Source organism: Triplophysa dalaica, chromosome 13 (genome assembly GCF_015846415.1).
Source record: "Triplophysa dalaica isolate WHDGS20190420 chromosome 13, ASM1584641v1, whole genome shotgun sequence".
In the NCBI taxonomy this organism is placed as follows: Eukaryota; Metazoa; Chordata; class Actinopteri; order Cypriniformes; family Nemacheilidae; genus Triplophysa; species Triplophysa dalaica.
Genome location: NC_079554.1, coordinates 22,297,827 through 22,315,057, shown reverse-complemented (window position 1 = coordinate 22,315,057; position 17,231 = coordinate 22,297,827). Strand labels below are relative to the sequence as shown.

At 37.8% G+C, this 17,231-nt stretch overlaps 4 protein-coding genes across 4 annotated transcripts in view; all 4 read left to right on the top strand.

Moving 5' to 3' along the window:
* The first annotated feature begins 63 nt into the window (after nt 1-63).
* brox (BRO1 domain and CAAX motif containing) lies at nt 64-6,354 on the top strand. The gene is made up of 13 exons (XM_056765309.1): nt 64-148; nt 802-914; nt 1,175-1,281; nt 1,444-1,540; nt 1,676-1,771; nt 1,872-1,944; nt 2,226-2,331; nt 2,417-2,506; nt 3,310-3,395; nt 3,490-3,571; nt 3,746-3,896; nt 4,079-4,238; nt 4,959-6,354. Exons 2-13 carry the CDS (start codon nt 814-816, stop codon nt 5,043-5,045), a joined length of 1,236 nt encoding a protein of 411 aa, XP_056621287.1. The 5' UTR covers nt 64-148; nt 802-813; the 3' UTR covers nt 5,046-6,354.
* A 225-nt stretch (nt 6,355-6,579) lies between these two features.
* On the top strand, nt 6,580-8,001 carry LOC130434916 (protein FAM177B). The gene is made up of 4 exons (XM_056765310.1): nt 6,580-7,000; nt 7,087-7,153; nt 7,511-7,605; nt 7,719-8,001. Exons 1-4 carry the CDS (start codon nt 6,848-6,850, stop codon nt 7,875-7,877), a joined length of 474 nt encoding a protein of 157 aa, XP_056621288.1. The 5' UTR covers nt 6,580-6,847; the 3' UTR covers nt 7,878-8,001.
* A 571-nt stretch (nt 8,002-8,572) lies between these two features.
* On the top strand, nt 8,573-10,236 carry LOC130434873 (uncharacterized). Its single transcript, XM_056765245.1, has 2 exons — nt 8,573-8,717; nt 9,550-10,236. The coding sequence occupies exons 1-2, from the start codon at nt 8,576-8,578 to the stop codon at nt 10,020-10,022; spliced, it is 615 nt and encodes a 204-aa protein (XP_056621223.1). The 5' UTR covers nt 8,573-8,575; the 3' UTR covers nt 10,023-10,236.
* Nucleotides 10,237-11,325: 1,089 nt separating this feature from the next.
* The window catches only part of disp1 (dispatched homolog 1 (Drosophila)), a 37,048-nt gene continuing 31,142 nt past the window's right edge, over nt 11,326-17,231 (top strand). Inside the window, exon 1 of the mRNA XM_056765244.1 lies at nt 11,326-11,453. The gene's annotated coding sequence lies outside the window, so the exon portion shown is untranslated. The remainder of the gene's footprint in view (nt 11,454-17,231) is intronic.

Below are 17,231 nucleotides of genomic sequence, written 5' to 3'. Positions count from 1 at the left end.
ATAATGACATGGGGCGGTGTACGAGTAATCGGGTGTGTTGATGACGTCACCACACGCCGTCATACCGGAAGAGCGCTCATCGTTTTGGCGTTTCCTCGTCCACATCAGTGAAGTCTCGCCGATATATAAACAAACAAACATCAGACAGGTGATTTATTTCTGATATAAACACTCACAGGTTTAATTTAAAACAAGTGTTTTATGTTTGTCTTTCAGTCGTTCGTGTGTGTGGTTTCTTTACTCGTTTACTGTTGTTGAACGATTCTCTTGTCCAATTGTTTATATCGGTGTTTTATCATATGTGGGACACAAGACGCGTTAGATCATTGTTTATTTCCATGTAGAATATGACATGTTACCAAACATGGGTTTTAACAACATGTGTTTCGGGTGAATGTCTGTTTTTAAGTCATAGAGCTGATGACAAACAAGGCCGAGCAAAGCCTTTATATTCACATTCATATACATCACCAGTCAGTAGTTCTGAGGCACTGTAATGATTATTCTAATAAAATAAAAATATTTTCATCTAAATGCGTTAGCTTAAATGTTTAAAATGATTTTGTTGACACAAATAAAAATGTACCAACGTAATAATTTCTTTCATGAGAAAACTAGACTTTTATTGAATAAAAATGTTTTTCAAATGGATGTCTTAATAAGAGGTCAGCTAGGATGTGAAGTCCTTTAATAAAAGCATCTCAGGGTGAGAGATGTCAATGAGCAGTATGAGAAAATAACATTCCTACACAAAGAGTGACAACACTGAAGACGTTATTAATAATCTTTCTATTTGTCCAGGTGTGTTTCATCATGACTCACTGGTTCCACAGAAACCCTTTAAAAGCCACAGCGCCCGCATCCTTCAATCTGTATGGGGTGGCGTCCAGCCCGTCTGCCAATAAGATCTGCAAGTGAGTTTAAATTTCTAATCTCATCATTTATTCACTCATCAGTTTCACGTGACTCTTTCTTCAGTGGAACCCAAAAGAAGATATTTAGAGAAATGTCTTTGTGGTTTTGTGTTCATACAAAGCAAGACAATGGAGCTCAGTGTTGTTTGGGACTCGGTGTTCTTTATTATATCTTCTTTTGTCTTCTGCAGAAGAAAGAAACTCATGCAGGTTTGACATGACATGACTCACCGTAAATAATGTTGAATGTGTGTTTTCAGTGACTTGAGAACAGCTCGGGTGAGACTGATCGACACGTTCACAGACTCCACGTGCACCCCAGAGATTATGAAGAAAGTCAGTGACGATTATTTCTCTCTCTTACAGGGTTCGTATTGCTTCTGCTTCTCCGTTCGATCACAGAACACCAGACTAGTTTACACCTCGACCAAACTGTGTTGTTGAATGTTTTCATGATTGCTTAGAAGCACGTGTTGCTTTGTTGTTAGTATCAAATCTTTGCCGTTTCCCTTTTGCAAAATGCGTGCAGGCTTTATTCTGCCACTGGACGGCACCACACAAGAGAGCAAACTTCGCTTCATTCACAACTTCAAATGGACGGACACTTTACAGGGAAACATCGGCAGGTAATTCAGAGAGAATATTCCATAATTACACGTGAGGTAGAGAGATTCTAAATGAACACGTGTGTATTCATGGAGATTTTCTGTACTGTAGTGTGTGTTTTATATCGCGTCTATTAAAGAGATTTTCTCCGTCAGTGCCCAGCAGGACGCAGTGTTTGAGTTGGTGTCCATGGCCTTTAATGTGGCCATCTGGTACACCAAGTTCGCCTCACGACTGTCTGGAAAAGAGAAGTAAGTTCCATCAGCGTCTCGCAGGAAATATTGTGAACTATCACACACTTCACCCTTCTGATGTTTCTTTTGTCGTCGTAATCAACTCTTTGTATTGTAGCGTCACAGAGGATGAGGCCAAAGAAGTTCACAGGAGTTTGAAAATCGCCGCCGGTACATTTAAAACCCTTAAGGTGAGACCTTTATTAAATCCTTTCCTTTTATGGGAGATCCACATGTTTTATCAAAGCCGTGAGCCACAAGATGTCCATTACAGAGATTTTCTGTCCCATTGACAGTTTCACCTAATAACAAAACCAATTGTCCTGAACACAAAAATTACAGATTTTCAATGCAGCCTCAACCTCATGTCACTGGCCACACATACTTTTGTCACATATAAAAGTTTAGACAAACGCGCTCTCCTCCAGAAATGTCTTGCGCTTTAACGCTCACACTCTTGGATTGTTCTCAGGAGTCTCATATTCCTCGTCTCATCACTCCAGCAGAGAAGGGTCGGGATCTGGAGGCCAGAGTCATTGACACGTACATCATTCAGAGTCAAGCAGAAGCACAGGAGGGTAAAAACACATCAGCAGCATCATCAGCAGCAGCGATGACACGCGTGTTCACTGTATGTGTGTTCATGTGTCTCTGTGTTTTCAGTGACTATAGCCAGAGCCATCGAGCTGAAGCACAACGCCGCTCTCATAGCAGCGCTGGCCTACGAGACCGCTAACTTCTACCAAAAGGCGGGTGAGTTTATCGCCACTCTCTTTCTGCTGCTTTATTTCATTTCTCTGCGTGTTGGTCATTTAAAGGGTTATTCAGAACAGAGCCGTTGAGAGAGAGAGAGAGAGAGAGAGAGAGTTGCGTCAATGTTTTTACAGCAATGGAGGCTCTCAATAGTTCCCGGAAGTTAGTAACACATGACAGACCCATTGTGACGAACTTTAACCCATTAAAATACGCAAGACGACATTAAATGCTTTATTTCTTTCATTTTTTATTCATTACTTCCATGAATCACGTGACGCGTGGAAATGTTGAACTTCTGTTGTCGCAACTCTCTCAACGGCTCTGATTCAGAACCCCACTTATTAACAAAGTTTGATGCCCATTTGTGTATGTTATTTACTGTTTAAGTAGAAAGAGCCTCAAACTATCGTCCATAAATGTTATAATTTGGGTTATAAAGCTATTCTCTCGTCACCAGCTTTCCTGTAGCTCAGTGGTAAGATCATTGCGTTAACAGGTTGTGGGTTCGATCCCAGGGGATTGCAAATACCTATGTTAAATGTATAGGATAAAGCAATGTAAGTCGCTTTGGATAAAAGCGTTTGCCAAATGCATAAATGTAAATGTCACCATTTTATTATAATAAAAGTCTAGTAAACATGTTCTTTGTGAGAGTGATTTGAAAATGTATTTTATCTGTAAATAATTGTTTGTCCCAATTGTTTAAAGTATTCCAGAGCGCTGTCATGCAACAATACATAAAAAAAGCACATTTGTCTGTCTTTGTTACTGATGGATTGTGTGTTCGGCGTTGTTGTCAGATCACACTTTGAACACGCTGGATCCTGAGTGCAGCGCTAAATGGAGGAAATACCTGCAGCTCAAACAGGATTTCTACATGGCCTATGTGAGTCTAGTTGAGGTTCCTTTAATGTCCCTCTAATGTTAGGAAATAAATGCATGAAATATGTTTCTAAAGTGTTTGTTGATGTTGTTTACAGGCGCACTGCTATCATGGACAGACTCTTCTGGCTGCTGATAAATGTGGAGAGGCCATCCGATCCCTGCAGGAGGCTGAGAAATGTACGCAACGCTTCACACAAACATTATGTTTTGTCGGATATTATTGTGAAGGTTATTGTTGTAAAATGTTTGAGTAATGCTGCTTCAACGGAGTTCCTGTCCGCAACATTTTCTGAGTTGAGATTTGAAAAGCTTTCTGAGTGAAATGATGTCTTCGTATTGACTTGCCGGCAGATTATTCCCGAGCAGAAGCGTTGTGTAAGGAATACCGTCAGACGAAGGGTCCAGGCAGCACAGCCAAACCCTCAGAGCAGCTTTTCTTCCTGAAGCTGGGAGCTCTGATCAAAAACACCCTGGAGAAATGCCAGAGAGAAAACGGCTTCATGTGAGTCAACAAACATCAGGCCCAAAAATCACAATCAGGGTTTATTTAGTGATAATGACCCATAGACTGCTATTAAAGTTGAGCTGTGACACCGTTTATATCCGCTCTTAACACATCATCAGCCGGTTGTTTTTAACAGGACTGATAAAACACAGTCTGTTTGGTTCTCACTTCTCTTACAGTTACTTTCATAAAGTTCCCGCAGAAGCTCCGGCTCTGGAGTTAAAGGCCAGTTATGGTTTGGCTGAACCGACTCCATTTGAACTCCCGGCACTGAGCGCTCAGTGTACACCTGAAGTCTACGCCACCTTTGACCTCACCAAAGGACCTAAAGACGACAAGGTCAAACATTTTCCTTCACGTATAAGATTTAGATTCATGCAGAAGTTCCCACAGATTTGATTGAAAGAGATTTTAAAACTATAGTATTGTGGGATGTTGAATTATTGTAGCTATTATATTTAGGGATGTAACGAGTTTTTATTTGAATCGCAGTACATGTTTCGAACAGCAGGGGCCGCTGCTGTTTTTATTTCAAACTTGGAAAACATGGATATGCTGATATTTCTGAAATATATAAAAATCCAAGAAATGTTAAAGAGAGTTTTGTATTATTCCGTTTTTTTTTTATTTGATTTAGAATTTGTTTTAAAATTGCAATTTAGTTTTGTTATTTGGAATAAAATATATTTTTATTTTACAAAGAAATGTGCAACTTTGTGAAATAATAAAAGGACAGTTGTTATTTTCGAATTAGTCTCAACTCCTTTTGTAAAAATAAAACGTGAATGAATCGTATCGTGAGATCAGTATCGCGAGCTGAGTGAATCCTTACATCCCTATGTATTAGATAATGCAACTAAATCAATTCTACTAACAGCTTGGTTCAAATTAATAAGTCAAAGCAAGTCTATCAATACATTATTATTGTATGTGTACTGCATCTGTAGTGCCCATTTTTATCCCGCACTTTATAAACCATTGATGCTTAAAGAATTGTATACATTTACACATGGCTCAACCATCATTTTGACCCTTATATTGTTTGATTTTCACTTCCAGGCTAAAGCCAAACATGATGAGGAGATAAAACCAGTGAAAGAGCCGGATGTCAAACCACAGAAAGACACGGGCTGTGTGATCTCCTAAACTTCAACACGTGCATGTATAAGAGATGTCGAGGGAAGTCTGATCCCTTTGTATTTACAATAATCGTCAGTACAGTTACTCTGTCCTAGCGTAATTCTACTTAAATCCATAAAAATATAAATATATAGTTAGTCTCTGTTCAATAAAAGTAATCACTAATCAGATCGCGATAATCCTGAATTAATTGATTTACACTTTCTGTGGCATAATACAGATCATATTTAGGTTTTTTGTTTATTACCATAAGTGTAAATGAACTACGTTAATGTCATTTTTGTAGAGATGTCCATAAAGCAACGTTTGATGGCATTGAAAGCCAATATTAAAACTATTATGATCCGAACCAAACAAAGATAAACAAATGTCGTTACATGTTGAATCTAACAAAGACATTTCCTGGAAAGTCCTGTGAGACGCCAATGAAAATGATTCTTCTGTTGACTTTTTGTGAGCCGGACAACCTTATAGACATTCACACGTAGAATTCAAGTAGTTTTTATCAAAATACAGCAACAGATAATGCATCATGTCATTCTCTTTTGAAAATACTATGTAATTGTATTATAATATGGTGGCATAGGAAATAAGATTATTGTGTTTGGAGGAGCTCATGAGAATAATCCAAGATCAGACTCCTGAGATGCACAGAACACGTCAGTGTTTGACACCTGGTAATGTTTAGTGAAACACCAACTTATAAAATATTATCAAATCAGCTTTTTTTTGTGTATATATTTCAAATCTTTTTCTTGGAACATTGAAGGATTGTTATGATGGTTGTGCTGTAAATACTTAAGAAGTTTTTTGTCGTATAGACTTAATAATAGTCGTTCATTATTTTCACGTTAGAGACGACAGTAAAGAAGAACAGAGACAAAAGTAATGATGCTGAATGTAAATGCTTGAATGATAAAATTCTATTAGATTTACAACATTTTATAACAGTTAATGCTCGTCATTGGTGATTTCAGCCCCTGCTGTAATTCAGACACTACATCTGTTTGTTTTGAAATAACGTATTAAATATACACATTATATTTTACATTGTGTAGTTTTGTAAATCTGTATATCTTAGCTCGGACACTTGACGGAGGATTCTGCATATTTATTTCTCACACTTCTGTAGACAGCAAGACTTTATTCAGCTGTCTAAAATGGCACTCCAGGATTTTTTTTTTTAATTCATTCGTTTTTTCCTCTTATCACGGCTGTATGGATGTGTATATGAAATATACTCACACGCTATGACCTTAATCTGTAGTTTACTGTCACATTTACATTTTTCTGATTAAAACGCTTGTCAACACTGTTTGCATTGCCTTTTCTTGTATATAGTATAAATTGGAACACACACTATATAATCAGGTGTGTTTGTAGTCATTGTTATGGCATTGCTAATGTTGATCTTCTTTCTGGTTAGTGATTGAAACATTTCTGTTAAGCTTTAGAGTAAATCTCTCTCCACACTACATCAATGATCACTTTTAAGCAAGTGGACAATTTGTACTTGCTGGATGATAACATTGATATAAATGATGCTTGCTATCATACTTTTCTATCTGATGCAATACCATGTATACATTTTAATGAAGTTTTAGATATTTTCGAATCATTGTATGGTTTAGGACTATCCAGCAGTCTTTCTTTACTCTCTTCAGATGTGTGACGTGTGTTTAAGCACCTGCCCTTTGTAAACACACACAAAGGCTTTTGTGACAGTGTCTTTCCTTGTGCTCACCTTTGACTTTAAGCAGAGAGGAAGACAAAAGTTTTGTGTTAATAAGAGTATTGAGATTATCTTTATGAATCAAACGTCTGGTGATCAGGAGCTGTCGGACTATGACATCAAAGCCCGGCAGAAGAAGGTTCTTTATTTCTCTAGTGGAGAGATTCTGACCGAGAGTGAAGAAGAGGAGGATGAAGATGAGCTTTATCAAACATTCTGGGTTTCTCAGGTCAGAAGTCATGACGGATGTTTGTCATTGACATTACAGTTGTTTCATTACTTAAGTTTTTATATAATGGATATGATACTTTTTAGGGAAACTGGTCATTGAAGGAACGTTCTCGGTTTTGGGGGACACATGTTTTGAAGATGTCACTGAGAAGTAAGAGTGAACGCTTTTATGCCAATGTTGTGTTTTGCATGCATGTCAAAGGAGAAGTTCAATGAAAAATGAATACTTTCTGGTCATTTTCAGTGTAAAAAAACATGTTCATTTCATCCATAAAGGCATTTATTTACCCCCTGGAGTCATTTGGATGACTTCAAGGATGAATGCATGTGCTTTTGGAGTCCTGTAGAATAATATCTATTAATTAGGTAATAAATTACATATTTTTAAGAATACTATACATCTGGAATGGCATGAGTATGAGTAAATTATGAGATCATTTTTGTTTTGCGGTAGGTATTTTGAAACTTCATTTAATTAGTTATCGGACCGGTTTTCATTTCTCTGCAGTTTGTGATTTCTTTGGAGAGAAAATGGCTGCTTTACTGGGACTGAATGCTGCTAAATACCAGTATGCCATTGATCAACATCACAGACATCATCAGGTATCAACTTCGAGTTATTCTATGTTTAAAACAAATGAAAACTGATTTTTGTATTACATGTTTACATCATTTATACAGTTAAAATTTTTGTTTTGTGGATTCTTCTTGTACAGAATAAAACAGGAGGAGAGATTGTCTCCACGAGCACCGGGCAGAATGTGGAGAGAGTTCATTTGTCTCAGATTGTGAGCAAACCATATGGATCCACGGAGGACTTCAAGGAACAACAGAGACATAAAGAGACATTTTCAGAGAGAGAAACTAATGAATGATAAAAACACGAGAGCTGTGTAACTGCTTCAAGAAAATATTACTTCAAATTTTGATCACAACTAGCCTATTTAAGAATGTATTTATTACAAAAAACTTTTCATGAATAGATTCAATGACAATGGAATATTATTAAAATGCAGCCTTGTGGAAATTGTTTATTGTGTGATAATGAGTTTAATATTGATAAGATTGCTTAATATTTAATACTGATAATTATATTAAATAAATATGTTTATTATAGTAGTCCTAACTGTAGTTGTATAATTTTATGAATGTTAATTCAATTTTCCTGAATTAACTGACTGTAGTAATTTTTTATTAAATATAGGAAGGTTAAATTAACCTTTACACAACTACAGTTAGGCCTACTATAATAAACATTATTTAATATTACTATCAGTAAGCAATCATGGAGTTGCATATAGAACATAATCCATCGTTGTTGTATTATCAGTCAAATATGTCATCTTTCTTTTTACATATATTTTACAACGTTTTCCTAAAAATATTTTTGCAATTGTTTCTGTGACTGAAAAGCTGTTCAAATAAATGATTTTAAACGGAGTCATTTCTATTGAACAAATGATTTGAGCGCTTTTAGAAGACATGGATTGTCGTTTCTGAGCCGCCGCGCGCCCTCTACTGGAGAAACCGCGCATGCGCTCGTGTCAGGTTAGCTGTTACAGTTTGCAGCCCGATGCTAGTAACAATGGAGGAGCGGTTAATAGCGGCGGTGTCCGACTATCCAGAGTTGTACAATTCTACATTAAATTCATATAAAGACTCTGCTAGAAAAGCCAAAGCATGGCGAGCCGTGAGCTTACAGGTTGAAATACCAGGTACGAGACGAGCTTTCCAAACTTGTTTGTCACTCACAGAAGTGCTAGCTGTTTGCTGTTAGCCTGTTGCAGAGAAGGCTAACATCTGTCCATATTCAACGAGTTTCAATGTCGTTCGTATTTCTCCACTTATGAATTGAATAAGGTGAACATAGTTTAGACATTAAAGCTACATTAGATGTTGATCTGATAGATTTGACACTTTGTGTATCCAAACTTTATTTACAGACCCAAGTCACCCAACTATGATGATAGTAAGTGTGATTTGATTGCACTGTTAGTGAGCTCGTGATGTCAAAGATAGGTGATAGGTTACATAAGTGAGGTCACACAACAAATTCAGTTATGCAATATAAACTTTTGTATTATGGTCTAAAAATTGTACATAGACAGACATGCATCTCTTTATTTATATATTATTGTATACAAATGAACACATTTTATTTAAAGTTTACTTAAATACATTAACAACTGTTTTGGTAATTGCTTTGTAGTTTTAAATAATCATATAGGTATGATTTAATATTAATGATTGATATAATTGTCCATAAGATATGTCTATCATTGAATTTTTATGAAATGGAGAAGAAAACTTCACTGTAAGAACAGAACATCCCAATTTTCTTACTCCGTTGTTGATGATATTGTGAATTGTGTCTATTGGATTCATTGGATTTTATTCTCCGGCGACCCAGCATTTTGTTTTTAAGGTTTTTTTTATCTTCACCAATTGTGTTTTTGATTTTCAGATGGATTTCTGTAAACCGTTTCAGAAAGCATGTCAGTGAATGTCATGCAGATCTTAACCATCTGTTGTCGTTTCTCTGTACAGAGGAGGACTGCCGCAGGAGATGGAAGAGTCTGCGGGACATGTTCATCAAAGACAAACGTGCAGAGCAGCGCAGGCGAGCGTCAGGCACGTCCCACCGCAGCTGGAAGTACAGTTGGCAGATGTCCTTCTTAACGCCTTTCATTCAGTCCAGATCGCTGGCGGCGGATGAGCACGAGGAAGACCGAGAAGATGAAGACAAAGAGGAGGAAAGGACGACGGACGAAAACTCGTCCTTCGTCCTGCAGGACTTTGAGGGAGATCATGGGATGCTGGACGGATCGTCTCATTACACGGCGTCCGGCTCGCAGGGACCAGGACGCAAGCGCAAGTGGCCGATGGAGGGGACGGAGGACTTGGAAGACGAGATGTTTTTGTTCAGCCTGTTGCCGTACCTGAGACGGCTGCCTTACGCTAAGAAAAGCGCTGTGAAGTTAAAAATTCACCAGCTGTTGTATGAGGCAGAGTTCAAGTGATGTTTATAGTTTCTTCATATTTTTCTATCTTTTATCGATATTAAAATTCTATCCGCTGGATTTTATAACGTTTGTAACAGAGATCGTATCAAGGTTGTGATGTTTGTTTCATCAATTTGCAATGATTAAACAGACATGTTCACTCTGAGAATGGCTTTTGAGTTTATGAAGCACAAACTTAACTATTTTGCCTTTATAAAGTTGGACTGCAGAAACCCAAGAAATGTCTCTGTGGTTTTGTGTCAATAGGTTTCAGTGTTGTTTGATGATCAACATTCTTCAAAATATCTTCTTTTGTGTTCTGCAGAAGAGAGAAACTCACATAGGTTTATGACATGACATGAGTGATGAATAAATTATGAAATAATCTTTATTTTATCAAATCAATGAAATGGCATATCAAGGCAGGTACAGTTGTAGGGTCCAAGCAAAAATGTCTCTAATAAATCAGTTACACTACAGGTCAAACATTGTCAAACACGCTTAAATAAAAAGTTCTTCAATAATAAATTATTAAATATAAATATATGAAATTAATTTCATAGACAAAAATATCTTTGAAATGGAGGACTTTGACTAAGTAAAGGAATAGGAGCAGCCAATAAGAGCTCATAATTGATGGGAACTCCATTAATATTTTTTTTAAAGATCCAAGAAGTGGCGTGACAGAACAGGCAAATTCTAGTGAAAATGTGACTAATAAATACACTGAAGATGCTAACGTATAACAAGTTTTATTTTATTGTTTCGATTTTTCTGTTGAAACATAATCCTCATAGTTGCTTTTGTGGCATTCCACAGTGTTGATGAGTTTGTCATTTTTCTCAAATGTGGAGTGAGTGAGTGAGTAAGTGTTCAAAAACTTATATACCAGGAACGCATTTGCGGTAAGAAGAAACACTCCTCACTCTCTTCATAATACATTTGAAATATCATCTTATTGTGGTTATAGGACATCAAAATCAAATTAATAGACAGAAACATTTTGTACTGTTATGCTATAGATGTTCTGAATAAAGAGTAATTAATGTAGTGATGTGAATGTATAACGGTGTGTATTATATACACGCTGCAAATTAATCTTTTAACGAACAAATAAAATGTACATTATAACTATACTTCACCAGCATTTGACTGCAGTGTAGTGTACTTCTGCAGTGTAGTGTACACGAAGTGTTGAATAATTCCTGCTTTAAACATGGAATGAATGTAGTATCCATATTCCATACTAGACAAATAGTAGGAGTAGCATGGTAGTATGCAGTGTCCGGCTGATCTGCGCAGGTCTTGTCGGGATCTGCCCCTCACTTCCTGTAGTTCCTGCCCACCTACCCCACACATCTATCCCATGATCTCACATTATCTGAAGCGCAGACGCTAAACGCACGCCGCAGGCTCGCTCCCGGGACGCGTTCACACTCTCGCACTCAGGTAAGATACATTCGGCGCGCCTCGGTTACTTTGTATCTTTTAATCCTTTATGACGTATCGCTCACGATGACGCATGCGTGTGTAAATCAGCGCGCTCGTGAACTGTTTCACACCGCGGTTATCCGCTGCGTCGCGGTGAAAATAAAACTTGTTTGGCGTGCTTAGAGCACAACTTTATGATGTTTCCACCATGTGATCTTTTTTGTGGGTTTTCTTGAGTTGTTTCGCGCTGGAGCTGTGTTGTGTATTCGCGTGCTCAGATACGCATGAGATCATTGTGTTGAGTTGCATTGGTGCAGATGGATGCGGTGAGCAGTATTGTTATGCAGAAGGACAGCATGTGTCTGCGCAGTCACCGGTCTCTCTCTCTCTCTCTCTCTCTCTCTCTGTCTCTCTCTGTCTCTCTCTGTCTCTCTCTGTCTCTCTCTGTCTCTCTCTACCTCTCTCTCTCTCTCTCTCTCTAGCTCTCTCTCCTTCTGTCTCTATCTCTCTCTCTCTCTCTCTCTCTCTCTCTCTGTCTCTCTCTGTCTCTCTCTACCTCTCTCTCTCTGTCTCTCTCTAGCTCTCTCTCCTTCTGTCTCTATCTCTCTCTTTACGTCTTTCTCTCTCTCTCTGTTTTCTTCCTCCCTCTCTCTCTCTCTCTCTCTCTCTCTCTCTCTCTCTCTCTCTCTCTCTCTCTCTCTCTCCCCCTCTCTTTCTCTGTTTCTGTGTGTTTACTCTTCCCATCAGAAGAAACTGTTGCAGTTCAACACCCCCCACCGTCCCGTGAACGAAAATGTTTCTTAAGATTCAAGGAGGCATAAGAATGAATTTACATTGATTTAGATCTTTGGAAAACCTTCATGTTCATATTTCACCCAAAACCTCAAAAATGATAACTATTATTCTTGTAATGTGAATAAAACATTCATTTTGAAGTATTAATAATCATCATAATTTCATCAAAGAAATGGATCATTGATGTATCTCATCTTTATGAAGCAGCGTTTCAATTTCTAAAAATCCTGAAGGACTGGAAGAGTTGTAAATCTTGTGTGCCGCTGTATTTCTCGTCTCTGTTCTTATTTGCTGTCTGATATGTTGCTGTTTGACAGGCGGCTGACCCAGATTGTGAATGTTTTACACTTGATGTTGAAGCGTCCGTTCAGAGAGATATATTGTGTCTGGGAAGAACTTCAGGAGTTCCTGTTCTTTGGTTCTTATTTGCTGGCAGGATCAGAGCTGTGAAGCTGTTTGCTTTAATACTTTATCAGTGATTTCAGGACATTGAGAAATGTGAAGGTAGATGTTGAAAGGCTGTGTTTCCAATGGAGAAACAGGGAAATCTTTTTTTTTCTAAAATCCGTTTGTTTATGTACTTTCAAACAGAGGTCAAAAGATATGGTCAGGATTTGTGTCACAACCTTCGTCTTAGTTCACACATAAATGTAAATCTCAATAAAGAATAAAGATGCAGATCACCATCCACACCAAAACCCAAAGAAATAATATGTTATGATGGAAGAAAACGAAATCTGTTGTGTTATGATTTTAAGTATCAGCAAATATTCATGACATGTGCTTCCCAGTTCTCATTACTGTAATGTCCTAAAACAATGCATACTGTAGTATTTCTTTATCTACCGTAAATGTTTGCTGCATACGTAAAATGACTAATCCATAAGTAATAATCCATAACAATAATCCATACTTTTTTAGATGAATTACAGTTATAAAAACATGCCACAATGTAAAGCCAAAATGTCTTTATCACCCTAAATTCAGCCTTTTTTCTATTTGACTGGACTGAAATATTTTTGTTTCACCCACAATGTCACTCATCCACAAGATGGTGCCAGTTTATCAATGACAGCCTACTGTCACACAAATGGTAAAGCGCTATAAAATAAAATGTCACTTGTGCTGTTGGATTATTTTAGTGACTAAACGCTGGCAGCCAACGACAAGAGCCTGGAATCTAATATCTGGATTAAAACTCTTGTGTCACTTTTTGTTGGACCTGTCAGGTCGGGGACTGGCTGGATTCCTCTTTCCGCTCGCACAGCGTGTGTGTCCCTGATCGGCAACATCCAAAAGGAATAAAAAGCCGGTATGGAAAGCAGATGTTGTTCTGCTAACTCTGGCCTTCATGATAAGAAGCTGTGAAAGCAGTCTCAGACAGACAAAACTGAAGATAAGGTTAAGTGAACGCTAACATTGAACTCCATTGTACGTAAAGAAAACCACTGAGACATTTCTCAAAATATCTTCTTTTGCACAACTTTAGTTGAGGGTGAATAAGTGATGACAGAATCTTTTGTTTTTGTTTTGTTGAAGAGACATGATGGTCAGTCAGGTTTGTCAAGTGAACGACTCTTTACGTGACAGCTGTGTGTGCTGCTTCACAGTTTGGACGTGAGAGAAATTACATTAGTGTTGTGTTAGCAAGATCCGTCAGCGTGTGAACGCTCATGTTATGTTTGGGGACGTCAGAACGCTGCTGTAGTTTAACATCATTTCTCTAATCTTCTGTTCTAACAGCTGGATTCCACTTGCATTAATCTGCCAAATTGTGCCAAATGGATTCTCAATGCATCAGTTATAGAATAAAATGTGCTTGCCTGTGCAAAAATTATTAATAATACATTATTATTATAGTATTCTTATTGTTTTTAATACATTATTATTTGTAGTAATAAATTATTATTATTAATAGAAATACATAATTATTAACACAGTATTATTTGTATTAATACATTATTATTAGTAGAAGTATGAATCAATTATAATTAATACAATATTACAAAATAGTTCCCATTATTATAAAATAATTAAGATATTTAGACCACTGTGTTTTTGTGTTTTGAAATCAAATTTCCATTTGAAACCTAAATCTTTACCAGTTTATTAAATTAACTTTTTTGGAAATAAAATTAATTGACCTCAAGTGTTTGATTTTGTCAGCATCCAGATGATCTTCAAGTGGTCTCGGGTCATTGGAAGCAGGTCTGACCTGCTTTTAGTAGCTGTTCACTGCTCCAGATTGAGTTACGAACGCAAGTAAAACACAGAGAACTAAATAGCAAAGAAAAGAAGGAAATAAGTGATTAGTCACAGTTTTCTTTTGGAGACAGAGGTTTAGATTTCAGTTCATTTGGCAGCTAAACTCATAACACCAGAGAAATTATGTGGAATAATGAATAAAATCATACACCAGACTTGCGTCATACTCATGAGAAATTAAAATTACAGATGAGATCTCATAGATATCTCAGTTTTTCCTCCTAGACGACAGTGAGATTGAATGGAGAGCAAATGGAAATTTGACTAAATCTCATCTGCGTCTCTTGACTTGAGAAAAGAATCCGACAACTGACAAATGTGTTTGAGAGGAGATGTCACCGATCTGTCAAACTGAGATCAGATTTGTCAAGTCTGTCAATCAAAAGACTTCTTATTATTGGAGAACTAAATATGAACCCATCAGATGTACTTAAAATGCAGATTATTTTACATCTTCAATCTACATTCATTTACATCTCCATATGTTTCATTAAATCAACTTAATATGAATTGTTCTGTATTTTATCATGTGTGAATGGAAATGTTTAATTTCAGTGGACTCTTTTGTGGTCTGCACCAGGTGTAGTTGTCTTTGAAGGGTCCTGGTGTTCATGATGGGCAGTAGTATATCACATTGGCGCCGTCACAGGCTCTTTGTCTTCAGTAACTGAAAGCGTCTCTTTTGTTAGTCTTCTAGAGGATGTGAGTGCTAGACTGAAGAACTGGATAGCGCGTGACGCCGTCGAAAGTCACATGTGAAATATTACAGGCGGTTCTCTGGCTGTCTCCGTCCATCAGTCCGCGCAGCTGTCAGCGTGCGTTCACTTCTCATAATGGAGGATGTTGAGAAGAAACAGGTGTTGTGTGTTAGTTCCACCCTTTTATTCCTCCACCCAATATGTCACCGCGGTGGATAGAGACGTCAGGACGCATTAGTGTGAAATACGGCCGCAGGTTTGTGCTGCAAAACATCAGCTTACTGTCTGTCTCTGGAAGAAGAAATGTCTTTCAGATGGAATGACGTTAAGAATAGATGCCAAAGATGATAAAGACCTCAACATGCGCTGCTGATAAACTCTATTTACTTTTGTTTAAAGTAGACGGGAGTCGTTTCGGATGCTGGGCTCTGGAAATGAAATAATGTCATGTACAGTTGTAACCGGAACGCTAAGCGGGCCTCGAATCAGGACGGGCCAGCATGGGAGTCGGGCGCTCTAGCGAGGAGGCTATAGACCGCAGTCTCTAGTGTCTGTCGCTAGAGCGTCCTTGACCCCGGGGAGTGAGGTTTACATACTGCACAGCACTTCACTAGCTTGCCTCCGTTACACAGTCACGAAAGCAGAACTATTCTTTCACAACCTGTTTGCTTTAATAATGATTCTCATTGCACAACTGGCTCACGTTTATCACATTCTCATGCCTTCAAGAAGACGGATGGTCCAGCTACAGCGTCCGCATGTCTGCACCCTGAATTCAATAAGATACATTGGAAAAATGTGCAAATGTGAGTCATATTTATCGTCCGGCGGGGGGAGAGCGTTTCATGCGGTTTCTCTGAGCGCAGTAAATCTTTCATTGTGCCGTCCTGCAGAAGGGATGGAGGAGTTCATTATGTTGACGTTAACCAGAGAGACGACGGGGAAGACTGAAGCCTGGACATGAACCAAACGTCTCGCTCAAGAGATTTCAGTCCTGCGGGCCGTTCGTTTTATCGGGGTTGTTTAGCTTATCGAGGCAAGTTGGTTGGTCATCTTGAAGATCAGGGCGAAAATGTTCAGGAAAAATTCTTCTGACAAAATTCTAAGAAAATACTTGAAATTACAGAAATGATCCTAGTAAAGCAAATTATGTGATGCAAATTTTATAAAAGCTATACAACTAAATGACATGAAATTAAATGACAGTGAGTTTATAAGACATAACTCATAAGATAAGATCGTGCAGGGTTCATGTTTGGGACCGATCTTATTATAGACTCGCTAACATCTCCAAAACAACGTAGAAAATAGCTGTAGCTCAGTCACATGTTGTCCTATCCTAACAGACCATACGTCTATAGAAAGCTGATTTATTCAGCCTATGTATAAATCTCTATTTCCAAATTTTTTATAATTGGTTTTGTTGACCAGGGTCACATGTGAAGTTTGGGAAGGACAGGAAAGCGTACTATGGTATTCTGTAGTATTGTTTATAATGAATTGAAATAATACCGTAGTATTCAAAGATATTAAGAAAGAAAAACACTACAGTTTTACTACAGTTTACAGTAGAAAGTATACTGGTGGATCTGGGTTTTAGTGATTTAAGATTTTCACTGGACCAAAATATCATGAAAACTTCATGGTTGAATTGTTTTGATTAATTTCCACCTACTGTAGAAATGCCAAAGTAGCCTAACAACCGCACGTTTACATGCTAACACCCTGGAAACACATGCGCAAGTGCTTGAACACACCTCTTGTTTTTCCTCAGTGAATGTAAAGCTGCTGTGCCAGAGAATGAATGAATGAAAGATGGAGTCTGCTGTAATCTTCCGGCCTGCTGTAGTTGTTTAGATGAATTACAGAAACGTCCGGTGGGGATTTGAGATGTTTTGTGTTTGTGGAGGAAAGTAAAGAATTGTTGAATGATGAATGTTCATCTGCTTCTGAATGCAGGACAGAGTTCAGCGTCTGAATGTAGAGATTAATTGAAACAGAGCACTTTGTGTTTGCGTGTGTGAGCGCGTTTGTGCAT

What these genes read in the sequence shown, in the direction of transcription:
- brox (XM_056765309.1), top strand. Translation starts at nt 814, where the DNA reads ATGACTCACTGGTTCCACAGAAACCCTTTAAAAGCCACAGCGCCCGCA. An exon ending in GTACATTTAAAACCCTTAAG is followed by an intron (nt 1,945 to 2,225) that starts GTGAGACCTTTA and finishes GATTGTTCTCAG; the next exon opens with GAGTCTCATATTCCTCGTCT. An exon ending in CCTGCAGGAGGCTGAGAAAT is followed by an intron (nt 3,572 to 3,745) that starts GTACGCAACGCT and finishes ACTTGCCGGCAG; the next exon opens with ATTATTCCCGAGCAGAAGCG.
- LOC130434873 (XM_056765245.1), top strand. Translation starts at nt 8,576, where the DNA reads ATGCTAGTAACAATGGAGGAGCGGTTAATAGCGGCGGTGTCCGACTAT. An exon ending in CTTACAGGTTGAAATACCAG is followed by an intron (nt 8,718 to 9,549) that starts GTACGAGACGAG and finishes TTCTCTGTACAG; the next exon opens with AGGAGGACTGCCGCAGGAGA.
- LOC130434916 (XM_056765310.1), top strand. Translation starts at nt 6,848, where the DNA reads ATGAATCAAACGTCTGGTGATCAGGAGCTGTCGGACTATGACATCAAA. An exon ending in AAACATTCTGGGTTTCTCAG is followed by an intron (nt 7,001 to 7,086) that starts GTCAGAAGTCAT and finishes GATACTTTTTAG; the next exon opens with GGAAACTGGTCATTGAAGGA. An exon ending in TTTGAAGATGTCACTGAGAA is followed by an intron (nt 7,154 to 7,510) that starts GTAAGAGTGAAC and finishes ATTTCTCTGCAG; the next exon opens with TTTGTGATTTCTTTGGAGAG.